General features: G+C 37.4%; 1 protein-coding gene across 1 annotated transcript in view; it reads left to right on the forward strand.

Annotated features, from left to right (window-relative positions):
• Positions 1-23,858, forward strand: part of LRP1B (LDL receptor related protein 1B) — a 1,102,312-nt gene that overhangs the window by 1,010,112 nt on the left and 68,342 nt on the right. Inside the window, exons 72-79 of the mRNA XM_075610066.1 lie at positions 2,853-2,975; positions 5,597-5,719; positions 5,975-6,115; positions 11,724-11,858; positions 17,739-17,858; positions 18,682-18,923; positions 19,668-19,891; positions 20,556-20,662. Coding sequence (XP_075466181.1) covers positions 2,853-2,975; positions 5,597-5,719; positions 5,975-6,115; positions 11,724-11,858; positions 17,739-17,858; positions 18,682-18,923; positions 19,668-19,891; positions 20,556-20,662 — 1,215 coding nt within the window. The remainder of the gene's footprint in view (positions 1-2,852; positions 2,976-5,596; positions 5,720-5,974; positions 6,116-11,723; positions 11,859-17,738; positions 17,859-18,681; positions 18,924-19,667; positions 19,892-20,555; positions 20,663-23,858) is intronic.

Consider the following 23,858-nt stretch of genomic DNA (forward strand, 5'->3'; position numbering starts at 1 on the left):
CCCTAGCGTGATTCAGTAAAAATTAGGTTCAATCAAAACAAGGTAAAATCAGCTCATTCACAAAAGTCACTAGGACAATCGTATAAAAAGTCTGTGGTAAGGGGTCTTTGCTGGATACTGCACCGGAAGATAGTTGGAAACCTCATAGATTTTCCAGTTCTATTGCCACTGGAACCAACATTCCCCATTTTTCATCCGGGCTTGTGAGCGGCATTGGCTGGGTTAAACTCTATTTCATCCACTATAACAAAGAAAAGGACATAGAATATTATGAAAAACAAATCTTCACCTTTATATACCTTTGACAGTTAAAATAAATAACTTTCTTGTTGATTGCCTAGGTCAGTGTAGCAAAAAACTCAATTGCTTCTAACTCCTTGTGGAAGCATAACTTGAGACTTTCAACATTGTGAAAGTATTGTTTTCAGAAAACAAAGCGTATTGATCAAACATTAAAATGTAAGTGGTTAAAAGTATGAAACAAACACCTGGGAATGACTTCAGGAAAGCAAACACATTGGAGGAATGGCCTTCTTATATTGTTGAATACGTTATTATCTCACAATTCATTAACCGCACAGTTATTTAAAGGAGAACAAAATCAGCTACAGTATCATCCCCGTAAGGCATTATAATAGGAGTGGCCCAGTTAAATCCTCAAGGGCCACCAGCAGGTCAGGTTTTAAGGATATACCTGATATACACAGTTGACTCAATCAGTGGCTCAGTCAATGACTAACCAACCTCTTTAATAGTAGGTGTTTTCATACACATCACAAAGATCTATATACTTTAGACCTGTGTTCATGTATGTGCCTACTCTATCCTTCAAAGCTACAGATAGGGTTAATCTGATTGAACCTAAACTAACAGTATTCACTAGACAATCTAGGACTGATTAATCCTAGAGGTCCAATCTACAGGTATCTTATACCCCATAATGCTCCCAATGTATTTGGAACATAGGCACTACTACTAAGAAGCTAAACACTTCAAGTAAGGACAGACTACACCACCATCATTAGTAGGGGAGCAACTATTAGCGCATCTATTGGCGCATCCCCATCAATACACTGGTGTTCAGACTGCCTTTTGCCAATAGGTATCTTAACCCTTCTCTAGCCCTATCGCCATCCAGTATTTTAAACGTCATTAGGACATAGTCCAGTGGCTCCACCCTATCTCAGAGGGACCGACCACTTACCACTACAGTGAGATTCATTCTATCCAAGAGTTCTAACGCCCACACTACTATCAAAGTAGTTTCATTCCCACCACTGTCCACACATGGTAAATATAGTTGTCCACACTGCTATCTGGTTGGGAGCCCTTGACCTTAGACTATTTAATAAGTTGTTAAAATCACATAATTGTGATATCCCGCTGGTGATATCAGTTTATCTCACCTCAATTTTATTTGTAATCATAACCATTAAAGGTTACATTTTAAATGTATTACCGTATCCTACATACCTAACTTCACTTATGAGTGCTAGTATATAGGGGCTACTTTGGTCTTGCCTAGACAAGACATTTGGTTTGCTTGGTATTTAATATACTCATATCTTGATCCAAAATGTAGATCTATTAGTCCCTGTCAAAATAAAGACTAAAGTTTCCAGAATAATCAACTCTGATTAAATTGTTGTTAAATGTTGTTGTGTTTAAATAAACTAAAATTATGAGACCTAGTCATCATGCCAATCTTTTAATCTGCATTTTTAAAGTTTACAAATAGATTTGTAAGGTTATATGGCATAAACCAAGTATTTAAATATTGTACAATATAATGCTGGATTCAAAAGCATCAAATTCCCCCTTCTTAAAAATAAAAGAAAGACCTGAGTTTTAAAACCAGAAAAAAAATATAATTTATTGGATTATTAATTTTTATATGCTCCGGCTGAGAAGAAAGACAGTGGTATACAAAGTAGAAAACAGTACTAAAATAGCCTTTATCTCCACAAATGCCTTCTGACTTTTAACCTTGATGGAACATAGAATTTGGGATTTGGGGGTGTACATACAGAAGTGGCCAATTTTATTTTTCCAATTGAAACATCAATGTTCGAAAAGAAATAATAAAACATGTTAAATGATGCCCAGCATGATCTGACGCTCGTCAACATTTGTCTCAATGGTGGGGCATGAAATCTCATGTTAAAGGATGCACCAGCTTTGAAGCACAGTAATACGTTAATGGGTACAACGTATGTAACGTTGGCTACATATTTATATGCTTGGGGAACAATAGAGGCAGAAAGAGAGAGAACAAAATAAAGTGTGAGTCCTTCAGGTAATAAGCAGATGAGTAAGTTGAGTTACATGCCCAATGGGCCATGCAATGTGGTGTAGTTCTTTTCAACACTATGTTGGTACTGTTAGCAGGCTGTAAATAGCCTCTGCTATATAGAGATGGTAACCTCTATGTAAATAGGTCTGTGATGCTTTATTTGCAATGAAAGAAATACATTGAAAACTGGGCTAGTTGTATTCCTTCAGATTTTTTGTTTGTATTGTTGGTCTACATGTTATTCCAGCTATGCTGGAACTTGGTTATGTCAGGGCACCCTCCAACATTTCTGCATGTTTGTTTCAATTTTATGTTTAGCCTAATGTTTATTTTAACCCAGCACAGAAGGCACAAAGTATGGTAATGATCAAGGAATATTTAAGTTCTCATCGTATACATATATGATACTTGTATATTGTATGTTACATTAATTAGTCTCTGCTCTGTATTGGAGTCTCAGGTTGGTATTGGAAAACACAACTGGTCTTCAGGTTTCCTATGGAATTTTTGCCTGAGATTTAATATGTATTTCGAATCTTATTTTTTTTTTCTCATGAAGGGGCAAATATATGCAGAGCCGACGAGTTCCTTTGCAATAATACCCTGTGTAAACTGCATTTATGGCTATGTGATGGGGAAGATGATTGTGGAGACAACTCAGATGAAGTGCCTGAAATGTGTGGTATGGCTTCTACTGTTTAATCCACAAAATCTTGAAAATGTACATATTATATTTTTATAATCCTACGAAGTCAGCCCAAGAGCCGCTACCAATGGTGCAGAAAACCTTAAAATCAAATAAGTAATAAATAATGTACTCACAACTTCACAAATGTGAGTTTTGTCAGGCAGGAACGGATGTTCATATCCTACAAGACAACCGCCTTGTCCACTGTCATTCAGTCAGTAATGTTTCCGCTTCTGGGATCTTATTCCCGACTTCTCCATCTGCATTGTGAATGACGTGTTGTGGCCGAACGGTAACCACCACAAACTAAAGCGTTTTGGAAACTGCTGTTTTTCTTCCTCAAGACTTGTAGTCCGTAGTAGAAATGGGAATTTTTTTGGGGACGGATTTGAAACCGCCTCGGATCGGCCGCTTCCTTTGGTTCGCGGATTTACCCGAATCGGTCTAAAAAAGACAATTCGACTTTTCCGTATTTTTTTTTATCACCGACAATTCAATCCACGGATTCAGCAATTGTTAAAATCCACCAGCGGATTGCAGAAATCCGCAGATTAAATTATTAAAATCAACCAGCGGATTGTATCCAAAGGTGGTTTTGGATTCATCCGCACAGATTGAAACTGGAACAATCCGTCTACCGATTTTACACCGCGGTCGGATATTGAATGGAAAGCTTGGGAAATTCAATTAAACGGATTTTAATAGTTTGTCCCATCTCTAGTCCGTAGGGCAAATAGGGGTCCCTTATCAAAGCAAATTTAACCCTTCAATTCCCATACGATGTCTGTTTCTGACTCGATTTGTTTCTGGTCTTCACTCTCTTTGTTTGATGTATTCGCTTTCTGTATGTCGTCGATGACTATTTCTATCAGCGTATTGTCTCATATTTATTTGCTCCATTGTTTCGTGCTTATTTTGCTGATGTCTATTTCCTCAGCTTCAAGTCTTTTATTCCTTCCTTCCGCAGTTTCCTGCTACCTGGCTTGTCTTTTCCTATTTCTTTCGTTTAAACTACCACCCATCGAATCATTCCTTTGCCTTTTTTTGTGTGCGATTGTTAAGAGTAGTTGTACTTATTTAACGGCTTTCACAGCTCAAGATACGAAAATGAAAACACATTATAGAAAATAATATCTGATCTGTCCAATTTATATACTGTTGAAAAAGCTTTCCAATACTCTGGAGTAAACTCAAGCCATCTTTCACTACAAATCTATACAGTGGGTGTAACAATGCAATGTTGTGACCTTTTTTCTGACTGCTTGATGATGTCGTAGATGACCTCATGCTGTGATCAGCTGCCTTCCTTTCCAGACAGACAGTCAGAAAGCTGTGTATTATTATTACTAGAGATAACTAGAAATTAAGATCAATAGTAATATCTGTGATTTCAAATATACTAGCAGTAGCTGATACTCAAAATGACTGGTAAACAGAAAGAAATATCACAATAAAAGTAATCTAATGATACTCAATATTTATTGACGTAAAAAATGTCAGTAAAGATAAATGAAAAAATAATGAAGACATCCATGTGCAAATCCCCCATGATGTAAACCTAGATATTGATCTGCCTACATTCAGAGAACTAAGTGTTCCTCTTTTCTGAAACATAGTGTTTTCAAAAATAATAATAATTTTGTAAAAATATATTTCCCCTTTTTATATTTATTTTTTAATATATTATGCCTTTTGAAATAGCTCCCTGTCGATTAATATTATTTGTGTGTATATATATATACATATATATATATATATATATATATATATATATATATATATATATCTTTGGGCTTGTGATGTCTTGATATACCCATCACTATTGCTGTGACTGATACTTCTGGTATACGTTTTATACCTAGTTTTATATTTTGTGGTTTTCTTCCATTTGTCTGCAAATGCCATCACCCCTTTTCCATTGTCCCTGCAATACTTTTTTCTTACTTCCTCCTTTTGCTCTCTCTGAATGTGTATTTCATGCTGTGAAGCAGGTTCTCGGCACTCCACAACTATAAATTACTACTTATTAACCATTTTCATTTAGTTTTAGTTATTTTTATTTTTCATTCTCACAACTGAAATGGATTCACCCCACAATCACCCACTTCATTCTGATATATTACACACAAAGTGCTAGAATGGGGTCAAATAGGTTACATTTCAGTCTACAGTAGGTTTTCCATTGGCACAATAAATACAAATAACTAGGTTAAAGCCTGTAAATCACAACGCATGCGTCATCTACTGTAGTGGATTGTAGTGCATTCACTAATTTATCTTACTTGTTGGAAGCTTTTTTTGCTCAATAGATTGCCACACATTCATTAGATAAATGTGCAAGCAGCATAGCATTAAATGAGAAACTCACGTTAGCACTGGTACAACTGAAGTGATGAAACATAAAAAACCTATTAGTCTGCCATAGCAGCAGGTTTTTAATGGACTGAGATTGCTGAAGCATTGATGGTAAGGTACATGCCTCTATATAAAAATTACTGCATACACCTAGATCATAGAAAAATTGTGTAATGCATGTGTTTTATAGTGTAATATAGTGTTTTCCCTTACTACTTGTACAATATTGACATTTTATTTGTGCTATTTTTCTTCTTAAGTAAAATTTCTATGCCCACCGCCAAGGCCTTTCAGATGTCATAACAGCCGTGTGTGCTTGCGTACTGAACAGATTTGCAATGAATTGGATGACTGTGGTGATAACTCAGATGAAGCTCACTGTGGTAGGTGGAATTTACCTTAAGCGGCTCTCAGACTAAATGAATGTAACTTGAGAGGAACCTTCAGTGAAAAAACATAATTGACCTTAATAGATGTCTTAATTGAAAGTTTATGTGTGCCATAAATTAGGCTCTAAAACAATTATATTTGAAACACATGGGAAACCTCACTGCTTCATGGTCAGTCACTACATGCCAGTGTCATTTTAATGAATGGGAAACATTAATTGTGTTTTATTTTGTTTGCGTATGATACAGTAACAGGAGCAAGACAGAAAGTGAAACCTTGCAAAAAGGACGAGTTTACTTGCAGTAATATGAAGTGTATCACTTCAGATCTTCAGTGCGATCGGTTTGATGACTGTGGCGATGAAAGTGATGAGCAAGGCTGCAAAACAGGTGACTTTGCCTCATGGCTATCACTTAGTAATGCTTGTGGCTTTATGGAATCAAAATTGTCAGCTGGTCTTCCATACAAGACATGCCTGAAAAGCACTTTTTATTATGAATAACAAAGTAAAACATACAGAACCCCTGTAAGCTCATATTGAACCCCCAAAATAACCACAACATATATATATATATATGCATGCAAGTTCCCATGAGTGTGGAAGGTGAAATGGCATGAGCTTTAACCATTTAAAAGTGGGAGGGGGTGAGCTTCAAACCTGGGAAGGAGGAGCCACCCTCCAAATCAGCTGGGAACAGCTGAACAGAATTGCAAAACATACAGAACCCCTGTAAGCTCATATTTAACCCACAAAATAACCACAACGTATATACACATATATACACACATATATATAATATATATAATATATATAAATATATATATATATATATATATATATATATATATATATATATATATATATATATGTGTGTATATATGTGTATATACGTTGTGGTTATTTTGTGGGTATATATATATATATGCATATAAGTGTCAAAGAGGAGTGCTACTGAGCATGGCAATATACAGTATATTTTAACAAATAACAAAGTAAGTAATATACTATGTAATATGCTGTCCAAAAACAATGTAAGGAACAGAAGATGATAAAGGTAATACACAATTATACAAGAAATTAAGTTCATGTTTGTAAGCCAAGGGCACATTTTCAGACCTTTCGGTGGGAACGAATTCCATTTTTAGCTACTTAAAATTATCCAAATATATGATTCTTATTTTATACCCAGGCATTTTGCTTTAGCAAAATAAAACTATGGATTTCTAATATGACTTACTCATACTGAAGTAAAAAATCATTAAGGACAAAAAAACATTAAGGAATAAATCATGCAAGAACATTGTGCTTCATTTGGTAAATTTGAGTTAATGATTTTATGAGTTTTGACATTTTAAAATCCTACAATCAAATAATTTTGCCAATTGTGAACTTTTTTGTTCTTTGTTAGGAATAGAAACCCGTAAGCAAAGGGCCTGAAATGGGATAAAGGAGATTGTAGTTCATTGCTGTCTCTAGATATTTACTGTCCGTGCACACAATATGTGGAAACATGTTAGCGCACAAGAAAATGTTAAGTACTTAACAAATGTAAAAATAGGTAGAATCCAAGCACTCAAAAGAATAGGGATTCTACCTATTTTTTTCATTTGACTATTTAGAACCTGTTGGGGGTCCTTGATCCCGAGCACTATCTGGTATTTGGGGGAGGGTGGGGGGGGGGAGTCCTTGATCCCGAGCACTACCTGGTATAAGAAATTTACATTGTGTATGTGAAGTGTTGTCTCAACGAAATACAACACATAGCACGCATTATTACTCCTGTTAACGCAATGAGATATGTTAACGCTACCGCGTTATAACCTCAGGAACCGCGAGCACTATTAAAAACAATGGCAACGTGTCTTATCTCCTTAACGCACGCAATGATTACCACATTATTTGTTTTGCTATTTTAACCGCTTAACCCTTAACGGGGGTAATTGCGCTTGCTAGGTCTGTACCAGTCAATGTTTTGGTCCTACAACCTGAGGATAGTCCAATCCCAGGACAGTCATGTTGGCTGATATGTCCTTCACAGGAAACTTTACATGTTGACAGTAACTTAGAGTAGAGTTACTGTGCAATGCTATGCAGCATATACCTCACCATGAGTAATTACATTCAGACAAAAAGCTATCCATACAAGTTGTGAACTGTCTCTTTTGTGTTTCACATTAAGTACAGTACATGGATAAAACTGGAACTACCATTTTAGTTACTTAGCCTGGATAAAAAAATATTTTTTTAGGTGAAGTTATTATTGGATTTAAGTTTCAAAGAACAGCTGATTAAGTGAATTCAATCCATTTGATCCATGAATGTATTTATGTTGGATGAGCAATTAGACTATCATCTTTTATCCCCCTCTTCAGCACTGTAAATATTAAGACTGTTGTCCCTGTCCCTATCGAAAACAGCAGTTGGTCAGGCTATAGAAGAAAGAGAATTATTGGTGCCAGCATGGCTGTGTTTAGCATTCCAGTTGCACGTATCTGTATGGACCTTTAAAAACTAACATATTTAAGCTTTATAGAGAGCTGCTTTGTGCTGTATAATAGCAATTTAAGACGTTCGTATTTTCACTTAGGCCATCTGTCTGTACTCGTTTGCAGGTTCCATTTTTATAGCGTGTAGGCATTATAGTATCTGTCATAAAGAGATTGTGTGCACTGTATCACTTCTCTACATTTCTTCATTATATGTATTTATTTGTATAGATAAATGTACTATCTATTCTATTATCCTAACGGGAATCTGTAATCAAACATCTGGATGCTGCATAATTTTATTCCAGATACAAAGCTGGCACAAATATAGAGAACATCTATATACTTACCAACTAAGATTTTTTTTAAACTTTATCCCTAATTAGAATATATTGTTGATGGTTAATGGGACTTTGCAATTGCCGTTATAACATTACATTTGTAGTGGAGCATAATAATAGACTGAACAGAAGACTTCATTCACATGAAGAGCTAACTACATAGCTAGAAATAGTAGATCAACAGACAATTAGATCCTTGGAGACAATAGGCATGCTTGCCAAGGAGGAAGTAGGGGAAACTAAGAAATTAACCATATGGCTATGTCCTGTTGTATTTACCCCTTGTGATGTACATTATATTCAGCAGAATATTGAATAAGCTACTGTAGTAGAAAAACAATATTAGATAACTAAATACAAAATAAATACAATTTCATTTGGATCCCTAGGATCTGAACTACAATACTGATTATATTGGAATGTTTTCAAAAATCAATACTGAAATGCTATTATATTTATTTTCAGAAAATTATCTCTTTATTTTTATATATATATATATATATATATATATATATATATATATATATATATATATATATATATATATATATATATACTGTATATATATAAACAGGCCATTACAGTAAAAACTTTTTTAATATATATATATATATATATATATGTATATTAGAAACGTGTATATATATATATATATATATATACATGTAGAGGTATCAGTACCGTGTTAGCCGAGCTTCAATAATCAAAAAATAAATAGATGATACCGTTCTGTGGCTAACGAAATGCTTTTATTTGTGCGAGCTTTCGAGATACACTGATCTCTTCTTCCGGCGATGTTACAATGAATGAAGCAAAAGGTATACTTAAAAACAGTGTCTCTTGGAATGTTATCTGTGCTGTTCCTTCCCCCGATGTGGATGTGTTTTATGGCTAGAGGTGTGTGGAGCACTGTATATACTGTGGGCTCTCCATTCATTTTTATTCACACTGATACACATACACACTCTTTCTTCACTTGCTTTCACAGTAACCTTTTGACACCTCTAGCCATAAAACACATCCACACCGGGGGAAGGAACAGCACAGATAACATTCCAAGAGACACTGTTTTTAAGTATACCTTTTGCTTCATTCATTGTAACATCGCCGGAAGAAGAGATCAGTGTATCTCGAAAGCTCGCACAAATAAAAGCATTTCGTTAGCCACAGAACGGTATCATCTGTTTATTTTTTGATTATTGAAGCTCGGCTAACACGGTACTGATACCTCTACATGTATATATATATATATATATATACATATATATATATATATATATATACATTAGAATTTTTTTTACGATAATGACCCTTTTTAATGTATTGCACTTTCAGGATTAGGAGGGAGCATATTTGTCAGGATCCACCCCAAAAGAGAAAAACAATACAGTGCACTTCTGTGTGTGCAGTGTGACAGGAACAATTAACGAAGTCTTGGCTCATATAGAGAGCCTACTTACAGACTGGTAGATGTTCAACAGCAGTGAGTATAGGTGGTATCAGCTGATGTGAAGGTCAATCGTATCTTGTATGTCTCAGAGAAAGACAAAGGAGAGTCAATAGTGCAGACCATTTAAAAAGTTTATCATACATAAAAATGAACAGTAGCGTACTCACATTCTGTACAGAAAAAACAGGCACATAAGATAGAGTGTAACTTTGATACTGCCGAGGAGATGGGTAGTGGCAGCCGTCTCTGTCAGTCAGATCCTCCCGCAGCACGATCGCTTCGGATGGCGTCTGACGTCACATCCGCCGGAATCACAGTCTCTTCCGGGTTCTCGAGGAAAGGGCAGATGTGGTGATGGCTGATCCTCTTGGCGTCACATCACACTCTGTTTAGCTCAACGCGTTTCGCTGATTGACATCAACCATTTTCATGTATTTTCTGTCTGTCCTGCCTACTGCAATAAAAATTGTGAAAAAAGTACATTCATAGAACAGCAAAATTAACGAGTCTATTAATAATGAGTTAAATTAGTGAATATAAGTCATTTTGATCTGCCAACATTGCCTAGAATAACCTTGTTTTAGCGTTGTGTATTTTACCTGTGCTGCATGGCATACATACAAACGCTTCAGACTAAAATTGAGTACTGTATGTTATCAAGTTTGTGATCATATCTTCAAAACAAAATGCAGGTTGGTATTAACATGTTCCTCACAGTGACATCCGTACACCTTCGTTTGTAATAAGAAAGAGAAATAGTTCCGATTGAGATTGTAATTTTATAATCATACCTGCCTATAGTTTGGATATTATTATGTTATACGAATACGCTGTACTTGACCTTACTGGTTTCCAATTGAAATACGGTAGTAGGAGAAACAGTCCAGTGGTGGAGAGCGGTGCACAGCTAAAGAAATGGGGCCAGCAGCCAAAATTCAAAAGTTAAAAAACATTTATTGGAACAACATAGTTCCCCGTAACTATGTTGTTCCAATAAATGTTTTTTAACTTTTGAATTTTGGCGGCTGGCCCCATTTCTTTAGCTGTGCACCGCTCTCCACCACTGGACTGTTTCTCCTGCTACGATCGGCGTGATGCACGTACCAACAAGGAGCAGCTGTCTGTGAGTACTGTTTCTCCCCCTCACGGAGGAGTTTTTGACCAGCAACAGTGTTGCTTATTGAAGTTCTGCTTGGTGTAACATTACAAAAAGTTGATACACTTACAGGAGGACATGTATCCACCTCAAGGACGTCTATAATTGCATTCCACTACTGCATTTATTTACACTGGGTCCAGTACTTCACCTACACAGCTTTATTCTGCTCCTTTTTCACATACATATGTGTGCAAACTACAAGCATTTATACATGTATATGTACCTGCAATCCTGAGCACTGCTATTGGAACTTTGTTTCTATACAATCAAGTTGAAATACGGTAGTAGTCATAGGGAGTCTTGGTCACATTTTACTGACCGCAACTTTCAGTACTAAGCATTGCTCCCAATAGTGCAAATGATGTCATTTTGACTCTTAATTGCTTTGCAGTAGTGTATCAAGTTGCTTTGCTCCAATTTTTCTCCACTTTTGCAAGTGAATGTTTTGTTGATATCAATATTTACACAATGACTACATAGATCCTATATTTAAAATAATAGCCATTTGAACTGCTTAGTCTTGTAATATATTATTAATCAACATTTTCCTTTTTCTTCAGAACCAAGTGAATACTCATGTGAAGCAGATGTGAATCCTTGTGGAGATGATGCTTATTGCAATCAAACAAAAACACCTGCTTTTTGTCACTGTAAATCTGGATTCCAGAGAAACTTGAAAAGCAAACAATGTGAAGGTAAGTTCTTTAGATGGTACATCAAAACCATTAACCGGGAAAATGTACTTGAAACACTCCTTGTGTGTTGTTGTGCTCCGCCTCTCATACAGTACCTTGGCAGGGTGCTGGATCCATGCAGGCTGGTCATAGAAATGTAGATGAAACAATTGTGGGCTCCTGGACCTTTTATAGTATAAACAAGAACTTTAGTGACTGCCGTTGATCATGCTCTTCACATTGAAACATTCTTCCATTACACATATAAAACTGGTAACATTAAAGGGTTTTTACATCAATGCTTCTTCCCAGGGTAACTCTCACTCTTCTTACTGTCAGTAGGTACTTAGGGTTAGCTATATTGGCCATCACTGGTGTAGTGTCTGTTATACTCCATTTGAACTGGACCCCTTCTGGGATTAGCCCTGCTCTCTTTCTCATTGGGATCAGTATCCCGATGCTGAATACTGTGTAGCTCTTCTAGGCACACTAGATCTGAATTAGCTGCGCACCTCCCGGTTTGGCCGATCCAACTATGCCACAGGCCTACTACTTAGAGAACCCCATTGGGACATACAGTAGGCTTCCTCTTGGTGAATTTAGAGAGCTATCTATATCTATTACACTAACTGGACAGAGCACTTTCCCTAACTACAAAATAGCAAACAGGGACAGGACAATATTAATATACTTATCTATACACTAAAACCTATTTACACAACTTCACTATGAAGCCCTCTAACTGCCTCTCCGATGAACCTCACCTCTAGAACCTTCTATCAGCCTATTTTATACTCTGATGGTGACATCACTGCCCACCATGCATAAAGTGGGAGTGGCCTGTTTCCTGCCAAGTCACTCTACACCGTGTGATGGGAGAGCCCACATGGTTAACCCTTTAAAGCCATTAACTCCTTAACTGAAATAGTAGTCCCAAGGGGAGCTACATACTGTCTATTAACAAAGTACTGTATGTTAACAGAGACTGCTTATCTATTGAGAGGCTACCATGTGTGCTCAGGGATATGCAAGTTCTTTATCTTCATGCAGAACTGAAGAAAGCATCCCCTCATATAACGGTACTCTGGTATATCTGTAGTGTAATAGCTACACACATCAAGGAATTAAAGTAGTTTTACTTTAGCTCTTATTTAGCAATGCAAATTAAAAAGGAATATCATAGGTACAATTGTAGAATTAGTCCTGTCTAATGAAAACATATATTCCGGTCGACATTTTCATACAAGATAAAACTGCATTTGGCTTTTTTAGGAATTTAGTCAGTTTTTTTTTAATCCTGAATGGCTTCTGGAATTAAACATTACTTTGTCATAGACAATCCACTGAGGATGTGAGGATTTTATGTGAACCTAGTAAATGAGTCTCTTAAATTACCTTTAATAACTAGATTAGAATATAGTTAATTTTACTAAAAAATGCATTAACTTAACCGTGTACGTGCATTAATCAGAAGGATTTAAAGGAAAAAGCAAAGATTTATGCTGCACCAGGAGTTAAAGAAGATGCATTCATACATACTATACTTATTTATTTGTTCTTACAATATATACGTAAGATCCTACTTCTTGTTTAAATAATGTAGCTGTTGTGATTACATGGAAATCAAAAACAAGACTTTATGAAACATCTGTAACCAAAGTACGCAGACTGAATTAACATTGACGTTTAAAAAGTAATATCACTGTGTTATAATGCAGGAGCCCACAATTGGATGAGATTGATGTCTTGGTTTGATTTGCAAATACTAGTGTGAATGTATCAAATATATGAATTTAAAGTGGCTTCACAGCATAATAAGTAGGAGCTTAAGTCATGAAAGTTTCCTTCTGACGAAGGAAAAACTTTCGATCATTGATAGAATTTAGCTAAAAAGAAATTATGAAATTGCAAAACTCTTAATGAAGTAGACCTATGTTTTTCTGTGTAATTGAGTGCAATCATTGACAAGCAAATCGGTCAAATATTTTACCACTACTTATCTTGGGGTATGAGCATGACAGGAAGTTCATATAGTTTTATAATATATAATATTCTGCCACTAGATGGCAGTTTGTTTTTCCTGTATTGAGTAGGATATTGGAGTCTATATGAAAAGTTGTAGATGTGAGTTCAATAGTAAACAATTGCTAGTAATTATTACTTCTGCATTTCTAAAATTTGCTGAGATAGTGAATGTAAAATGGGCAACTGCTACAGACTGTAACTAGAAAAAGCTCCAACTGCACAACTTGCAGGTCAAAATCACATGACATTGCAGACTTGGAAGTTACACCTGGTATAGGGATTCAGCCACCATTCTCCAGGCAGGTTAAGAACAAAGGTGCCCAAAGGTCAGAGCACATTCCATTCTAGAGTATTTAATCTTATAAAATTCCCAAGCACAAAGACTGATACACAACTTCAAGTAATAGACTTGGTACTGTAGCTCTCTGGGGACCGCTATGACTGTTCAAATCCCCTCTCACTGAGTTTTCATAATAATGGACTGTCATGGTAGCTTATAACAAGATATAATGAACACCAAATATCTGGGTTGAACTGAACGAGACTTAGATATAATAAAATATATTTATTCCTTAAAAAAGGTGAACACAGCAATATAGTACAATTAACAGACAAGAAGGTAACACTTACTTAGGGTTGGGGGATGGAGAAGTATCAGCTAGCAATTCTCCAGCAATCCGGTGACATTTCAGGTGGAATCAGAAGCACAACTAAAAACTGTAGGGTTGACACAGTTTATATACCTGTGTAACCCTATTCTTAACATTGAATACAGACTATTGGTGAACAATTATCTGTATGCAATCCCTAACGTGGAGACACAGATTAACCCATGCCCCCCAGCTAATTAGCCCATGTGTACTGGGACTCTATGGGTAGCCCCATAATTAAATCAGGGGTGACGACCAATCTACCAAATGAAATATCTGCATTGTTTGTAGGTATAGACATAACACTTACAAACCACTCCAGTTTGATGATTCTTCGCCCTCAGGTAACAATTAGAGTGGCAGAGTCGTGTTGATTAGTACTTGGTCTGTAGATTAGTACTTAGTGTAAACAATCAGGGCAGTTACCTTTTAATCACAGTGCTTAGGCTCAATCAGCCAGCTGCCCTTCATGACCTATTAGCATAGCAGATGGAGTCTGCATTTTTCAGAACAGATCCAAAATACCATACATATACACTTTAATATCTACACATATTAATAAGTTCCATTCTGGTGGGCTCAGTGGGTCGAAATTTGCCAGTTTTTAATGCCTACAGTGACTCCACATATTGGCCACATTTCAACTCTCTGTGACCTCCAGAACTGGAGATACAGAAATGCACTTAAAAAAATTAAAATACAGGATTATAATGAAACAGGGGAACATACAGTTTCCTGACATGACAAGGTGTAAGCCACAGTCCTGGACCGCAGTCCAGATAACCCCTTGCCTCCCTGGTGAGGTCAGGGGGTGACCATATGGGGTGCAACCCCTTTAATACCGTGCCAACCCCCCTCTCCCTCTACATGGACCTCTGTCATCGACAAAATGGCTGGGGACACTACAGTTATATTGTAAGATGTAGATTTGCAAGAGTAACCTTTGGCTGCTGATCCCTTGAATTTCTTGGATAGGAAACCTAGGCAATGGTTCCATGGTTGCTCTAAGCATTTTAAAAATTGGAACACATTCATAAGTTATTTAGTAAAGCATTCTTGCCACCTGATAGCAATGATCAGGTTTTCCAAGCAATCCTGACCCTACACAAAACAGCTTTCCTTATCAGCTTTTTATGTAATCTGCTTGGAAAGTTCCAGACTCTTCATTATCCACTATCTGAAACCCAGATTGATACCATCCTGCAAAATATTGTCATCTATTTGCTTTGTCATATTGAGCTATTTATTCCATGACTGATCTGTTTCTCACAGCCCATTGGGTATATGCCAAATTGGGTGGTACTAAAGAGATTATAGCAAACATACCTTCTCAGCACAGGTCAAGTGAATACCATATAGCAGAGGTTCCCAACCCCAGTCTTCAAGGACCACTAACATTGCAGGTTTTAAGGCTATACTCTCATTAGCACAGGTGGTAGTCCAATCATTTTGACTGAACCACGTGTGCTCAAGCAGTGACATACATAAAATGTGCAGTTAGTGTTCCTTGAGGACTGGAGTTGGAAACCTCTGCCCTGTGCGATTAAATCAGGTGCCATTTCATGCCATAGTTGTGGGAGAGCCATTGTGTTCATGTGACATTTTCCAACATGCAACCCACGCCGCCGACCTGAAAATAGAGAGATCAGGGGCCATCAGGTACACCTGCCTAATTCAGCACAGGGTGGCTCAATTACATCCACATGTTGGACTATGGGGAATGTTCTGAGCCCTCCTAGTATTCAACCTTAGTGGGTTCCATCAACTTTTTTTTTACATATGCAGTTGCTAATGGGGACGATGCTAGGGGCCCACATCTAGATTCTTGATTAATGGACAAAAAGCAAGATGTGGCTACCACAAAATAAAGCAGGACTTCAACAGCTGCAAATTGACAATCCAAAATGTTGTGCTTGTCAGTTTCAGAATGGAACTACAGATTCATGCATGTATTCTGATTTTACTAATTCAATTCCTGTCCTGTGCTAAATGAGGCAGCCTGACTTAAAATATTTGTGTCCCAAGTATTGAGATCAGGGATACTTCACTATTACCATGACCATCTGATCGGTGGACACTTAGGTATTGCTAATACCCTGGTGCAACTAAGGCACTGTGCTTACTGGCCAGCTATAAGAAAGGATGTTCCTGCATATACTGTATGAAGTCCTGACATCAGTGCCGTGGGATTAATGGTTTTACTTTACATGGGGAGAATGGATTTCATGTGTCTCTTACCGGGACCAGTGAGAGGATGTAAATAAATTGTTTATTTTTGTGTGGTTTATTTAACAAAATGGGTGGAAATGTTCTCTATATAACAGGCAATTACTCACATGACATGGGGCTCCACAGATCTTCATCCCTGATAAAGGTACTCCCTTCACAAGCATTGTTTTCAGAGCACCAGGTTCTGCTTTAGGCATTCAGACATATTTTACTTCCTTTTACCACCCACCATCTAATCTGATAGAATCTCAGCCTGAAAACTGCAATCAGGGCTTTTGCCATGATAAAGCCACGGAGATTGGGATGGGCTCCTCCTATTTTGGGGATTTGCTCTGCATGCTCCACATGCTTGTATGGGAGAAAACCCTGAGTTTCTAAATTATGGGAGAGATCTGTGTTCCCATTGGACTTAACCACCTAACCCTCCCTTATAGATCCCATCACCTAAAGGACCTTTATCGATCTGGAACCCTAATGAGATGAAGTAACCAAAGTGTTATATAACATTCTTTCACTAGACGGCAGAATTAGTTTTAACTGTATTCAGTAGACTATTGAACACTATGCTAAGGGTTGCACTTGTGAGTTCAACAGTAAACAGTTGGTAAACCAGATTTGTGTTGATTATTGTTTCAGACCCTAGAAATCCAGCTGAGAACATTCTAACAGGAATAGGAATCTTCAAACTATTACTAAATTAAAGCACTGAGGTGTAACATACTGTATTTCTAAAGCAAATGTCCCATGTTTCGTAATTAAAAATGAATTCTTGAGACTAATGAAAAATAAGTTAATGTGGTTTTGTTCTCTCTTTTGTTCAAACTGTTACTTTCATCTTCTTCAAGATTTCTGGCTTTATAAATCATCATTTTCTGTGGAACTTTTTTAAAAGAGAAAAACTTTTTTTGGGATAGAGATTTCCATAGTAAATATAACCTTCATTAAGGTTATAATACTGGCTACAGTAAAGTACAATATTATATTCCCTTTGTTGCAGATATTAATGAGTGTTTACAGCTGGGCAGCTGCTCTCACCAGTGTACTAACTTGAAAGGATTTTATAAATGTACATGCGACAGAAACTTCCTGGAAAAAAATCACAGCTGCGTTGCAAAAGGTAAACACTTATTTTAACTGTAAGATGCATGAATACAAAAGGCATAATACTATTCCTAAATAGTAACATGCTACTGAATTTAATAGCTATGAAAAGTGCAACTCTTTAAATATGTTGTATTTATTTGTAATGAAACCCTTTGATAGACATGAGTTGGATATAATAAATATTCACAGTACAAATCACTAAGTATTTATTACAAAAATGTGGATTGCGGAATCCATGGATTGTATTCTAAAAATCCGTCACAGGATTGTGGAATCTGCGGATGGATTCTTAAAACCCGCCGTGGATTATATTCAATGGCGGTTTTGGATTAATCCGCACAGATTGAAACTGTAACAATCCATTGGCGGATTTTACACGGTTGAACGGATTTTGAATGTCAATTCGGAAAAATCCAGGAACCGATTTGGATGGATTGTCAGTGTCAAAAGTGTCAAATTTTATCTTGCTCACAATAGATGAGAATATGGCTCCTGTATCCAGCTTCTATGTTGTTATTGTTGCAACAAACATATACACTACTTACAAGCTATAATTTTACTATGATTTGGAACATGCACATATGAAATAACACAAATGTTTATTGACAATATTGCAAAAAATACAGTATGTACTGTAGTTAATTTATAAAAAATGAACACACAAAGGTTCCAGGAACCTATTTCAGTTAGCTTCCATCACTGTAACCTTATTGAGCTTACATTAAAATATGGAAAGGATTGTTTGTATGTTGTATATTCTGTCATATGAGTATTTTTCTGTGCTCTTTTTGTAGGTATGAAAACTAATTGTATATTCATATTTGTTATACTTTCAGATTCAGAGGATCAAGTGCTCTATGTCGCCAATGATACTGAAGTCCTTGCTTTCAGATATCCGTTCAGTTACAATGTGGAGCATCAACAAATTTCTCGAATTGCATATAATTCAAGGATAACTGGAATGGATACGTATCATCAAGGAAATATGATTATCTGGAGTACTCAGTTTAACCCAGGGGGGATTTTCTACAAAACATTTCATGGCAGAGGAGAAAAAGAAACCAGCAGTGGCTTGATTGTGAGTTCAAAGCACTATTGCAAAATATGGAAACGTACTATCTCAATGTGATAGCGAAAACTTACTTTTATTTCCACACAATGAGTTAAATATTAGTTATTTTTCTAAAACCTGAGGAATTCAATATATACACTCTGAAGGATGAGTGAGAATATGATATGTTAAAACGTTAAGAATATCAAACCCTTTCATTCTCTAAAAGTTGAACGGAGAGGAGAATTATAAGGAGACTTCTTAGAAAGTTCTTCCTTATTGGGTATTGGATATATACAGTAAAATAAGTCCCAGTTGAAGTGGTATGACTGACTTAAAAAGTCTTGGGACATACCCAAGCGATTTGTTAATGTGTGATTATATATGAAAGTCTTCTAGCTGCATAACCGCAGCAAAACTAGTGCAAAATAACTACACCACATTTACTGTATCAATGCAAAAACTCATTGTATTCAAAGGGAGTTGTGTTCTTATGTAACTATAGGGCAGTTATTTGCTCCACCTTTGTCTTAATTTTGCACTTCACTTATATTATATATCATGCAAAGAATCAGAATGAATCGGGATTATACAGAATCTATTACATATAAGTACCGCAAATTCTCACTTTTTGTCACGCAAACAACTCAAGACTGAGGAATGATGTACATTACATACATACATTGTTTCAGCGTTGAATAAATATGAAACGTTTTTTAACCTTATAAAACAAAGCATGGCCATTTATTCCAAATATTCTTTTTCTTCTAGTGCCCTGAATTCAAAAGACCAAGAGATATTGCAGTTGATTGGGTTGCAGGAAATATCTACTGGACGGACCATTCACGCATGCATTGGTTCAGTTATTATACTACTCATTGGACTAGTCTAAGATATTCTATTAACGTAGGACAAATAAATGGACCTAACTGCACACGGCTCTTAACTAATATAGCTGGAGAACCTTATGCTATTGCTGTAAATCCTAAAAAAGGGTATGTTTTATTTATTTTTGATCTTTTCTCTTTATTTCCAAACAAATTTAGGTGAAATAATAAACGCATGTTATAATGAGAGTGCTCATTCTATGATCTATGCCAGCGGTGCGCAATCTGTGGGGCGCGACCCCCAGGGGGGGCGCGAGACTGCCGACGGGGGGCGCGGGGTTTACAGAGGCCCCGCGCGCTTCCCGAAGGCACTTAAATTAAGTGCCGGGGGAGCTGCAGGGCCTCTGTAAACCATACTTACCCGTGGCTCCGGCGGCTTCTTCCCGGCGTCGCCATGGCAACGCGGCATCAAAATGACGCTGCGAGGTCATGTGACGTCACGTTGCTATGGCAACATGACGTCATTACGCCGGTGCGAGGGTAAGTTGGGGTTGGGGGGGGCGCGGGAGTGAGGGGACAGCCGGCAGGGGGGCGCAGGGAAAAAAGTTTGCGCCCCCCTGATCTATGCCAGGGGCAGCCAACGACAGTCCTGAAGAGCTACCAACAGGTCCCCATTTCAGGATATCCCAGCTTCAGTACAGGTGGCTCAAGCAGTAGCTCAGTTGAAGCAGGGATATCCTGAAACCTGATCTATCCTCATGCTGATCTGATGATTTACCTATGTTACCTACTGTACATTTCCCTAAACTTTACCTGTGGTATCTTACTTTAGAATGATGTATTGGACAGTCATTGGGGATCAGTCACATATTGAAGAAGCCGCGATGGATGGCACCCTGAGAAGAATCATAGTGCAGAAAAACTTACAGAGACCAACAGGTATGATACTGAACATATTTTCACCATGGATTGAAGTGTTGGCAGACAATATACAGTACTGCATATGTTCTGTTGTTTTGAGTTAGAGTTTTAAGAGCTTTAAATAAAACATTCTTCAGAACAACTTCAGTACTATTGAAACATTCTGTTAAAGATATATTTCTGTCTCACAATATAGATACAAGAACTGTTGCTCTATTCGCTTTTTCTACTAACATAGGTAATATCAATCTTTTGTAAACGTGATTAGGACAGCATATGTTTAATATAGATATCAGGCTTTTATAGTTTAAAACAACATTTACTGCTTCTGACAGGTTAGATTCTGTTTGAGCTCAGTCTGTCTGATAATTGCTGAATTGAAATGCAGCAGTGTAATATCACAAAACCATAACAAAAAAAATCATAGGTATACTTTGTGTGCTATTAGTGTAGTTTTTAAATGTGCCATTTGAATGTAAAAGGATATCTGAGGTGACCATAATGTGGCAGAATTCTTAGATCTATTTATGTGAAATGTAACAAGACAAACCCAACTGATACAGTTCGTGCAGACTTTAAAAAAAATGAATCTTTTTGCCTCGCATGTTTATCAAAGATTAGGAATAACTACAAGGTATCAGTCTGCTTGTGTGAATGCACATATTAGAAGCCAAAATAATAAATGACCCCTATTTGTTAAAGATATATGGGTATATTTTGTGGCTGCCTTTCAGGTACCACATACCTCCATCCATGGATTTAGTACTGAATATGTCAAATACTTTTTTACTATAATGACAAACTTAGTCATATATCAATCTGGCCTCTCCGTGGGCTAGAAAGCAGAGTTAGTCCGGTTCTATAGTGCGTGCGTGTGCTACGCCGTGCGTGCGCGCTGCAGTTTTAGTTGGCTGAGGTTAGTCAGCCATTCTATAATGGTGCCGCGCACGGCAGGGAGCGTGGAACCGGCCGACACGGGGGAAAATGGAGAAAATAAAGAATTTGTGCCGCTACAGCCGCTGAAATGTATGTATATGTGGTTACCGTATATGTGTGTATATGTGTATATGTGTGTATGTGTGTATGTATGTGTGTGTGTGTGTATGTATGTACAATGTTATTAAAAAAATATTAAAGTATTAATTTATTTATTACAAAACTTATTTAAACACACACACACACACACACACACACACACACACACACACACACACACACACACACACACACACACACACACACACACACACACACACACACACACACACACACACACACACACACAGTACACACACACACAGTACACACATACATACATACATACACATGCATACATACACACACATTTACATACACATACATATACATACATACATACATACATACAGTACCTCACTTGCGCACAGTATAGACACAAAAAGTGTGCGGCACATGCATGCACCTTCGCACAGGCGCACGCAAGGCCGCACACATTATATAACGAGCCCTAGTCTTGTCCTTGCGCTACAAACACTATCAGGTGGGACTTTGCTACATCATTGACCAAATTACATGCATTATTGTATTGGGGAGTTTAACCCATTCTGCTAGAATATTATTATCATCTTTCCAAACAACAATAGTGTGGTCCCGCACTTAAAAAAGGTATACAAAGAAAGCTAATCCCAATATAGGGCCTCATGCAGAGAGCATAGAATTTTAAAATTGGCGAATTTCATAAAAAGTAGCTTTTTTGGAGAGTTTTATTCTCCATATGCAGAAAAGTGTGAATTCTGCTATGTTTAACATGGATGCGTGTGGCGAGTTTAAATTGGCGAGATGCGCGCTTCAGAAACATGTAAAAACAAATTCGCGCCTTTTTTTCCCCTTTACTATAGGCGGCGAGCGCCATCTTGCCATCTTTTCCTGGCGCGGCAAAAATGCGAGAATCGCGCCATTTTTTGGCGCGAACAGCCGCTTTATGCCGTTCGCACCTCTCTGCATTCGGAGAGTTTTAAAAATGGCGAGATGGAGGTTCTCGCCAGCCGCGAGGCGAGTTTTAGCAATTGATAAAACAAAATGGCGCGTTTTTCGGAACTCGCCATTTTCTGCCGTTTTCTGCGCGAAATTGAACAAAAAATGGCGAGTTTTGAAATAACGATGCTCTCTGCATGAGGCCCATAGTTTTGAAAAAATGCAAACGTTTATACGTTTATATACAAGTAATAAAGCATATACTGTTGGACACTATATAATAATAATAATAATAGCATGTTCTTGTATAGCGCTGCTAGTTGTACGCAGCGCTTTACAGAGACATTTTGCAGGCACAAGTCCCTGCCCCGTGGAGCTTACAATCTATGTTTTTGGTGCCCGAGGCACAGGGAAATAAAGTGACTTGCCCAAGGTCAAAAGGAGCCGACACCGGGAATTGAACCAGGCTACCCTGCTTCAAACTCTCACTGCCAGTCAGTGTCGTTACTCACAATAGCCGTCAGACCACTTAGTATAACCTTTAAGAAACAGCTTGTACCTTACAGTGAGAACACTCAGTATAACCTGTAAGAGACAGCTTGTACTCTACTGTGAGAAAGCTCAGTATAACCTGTAAGAGACGGCTTGTAGCTTACTGTGAGGGAGCTCAGTATAACCTGTAAGAGACAGCATGTACCTTACTGTGAGAACGCTCAGTATAACCTGTAAGAGACGGCTTGTACCTTACTGTGAGAACGCTCAGTATAACCTGTAAGAGACAGCTTGTACGGTACCTTACAGTGAGAACGCTCAGTATAACCTGTAAGAGACAGCTTGTACGGTACCTTACAGTGAGAACGCTCAGTATAACCTGTAAGAGACGGCTTGTAGCTTACTGTGAGGGAGCTCAGTATAACCTGTAAGAGACAGCATGTACCTTACTGTGAGAACGCTCAGTATAACCTGTAAGAGACGGCTTGTACAGTACCTTACTGTGAGAACGCTCAGTATAATCTGAAAGAGACAGCTTGTACCTTACTGTGAGAATGCTAGGTATAACCTGAAAGAGACAGCTTGTACCTTGCTGTGAGAACGCTCTGTATAACCTGTAAGAGACAGCATGTACCTTACTGTGAGAACGCTAGGTATAACCTGAAAGAGACAGCTTGTACCTTACTGTGAGAACGCTCAGTTTAACCTGTAAGAGAGAAAGGTGAGGGGTACAATGGACTGTACTCCAAAGAAAATTCACTTAAATGCA

This window comes from Ascaphus truei, chromosome 7 (genome assembly GCF_040206685.1).
Source record: "Ascaphus truei isolate aAscTru1 chromosome 7, aAscTru1.hap1, whole genome shotgun sequence".
Lineage (NCBI taxonomy): Eukaryota > Metazoa > Chordata > Amphibia > Anura > Ascaphidae > Ascaphus > Ascaphus truei.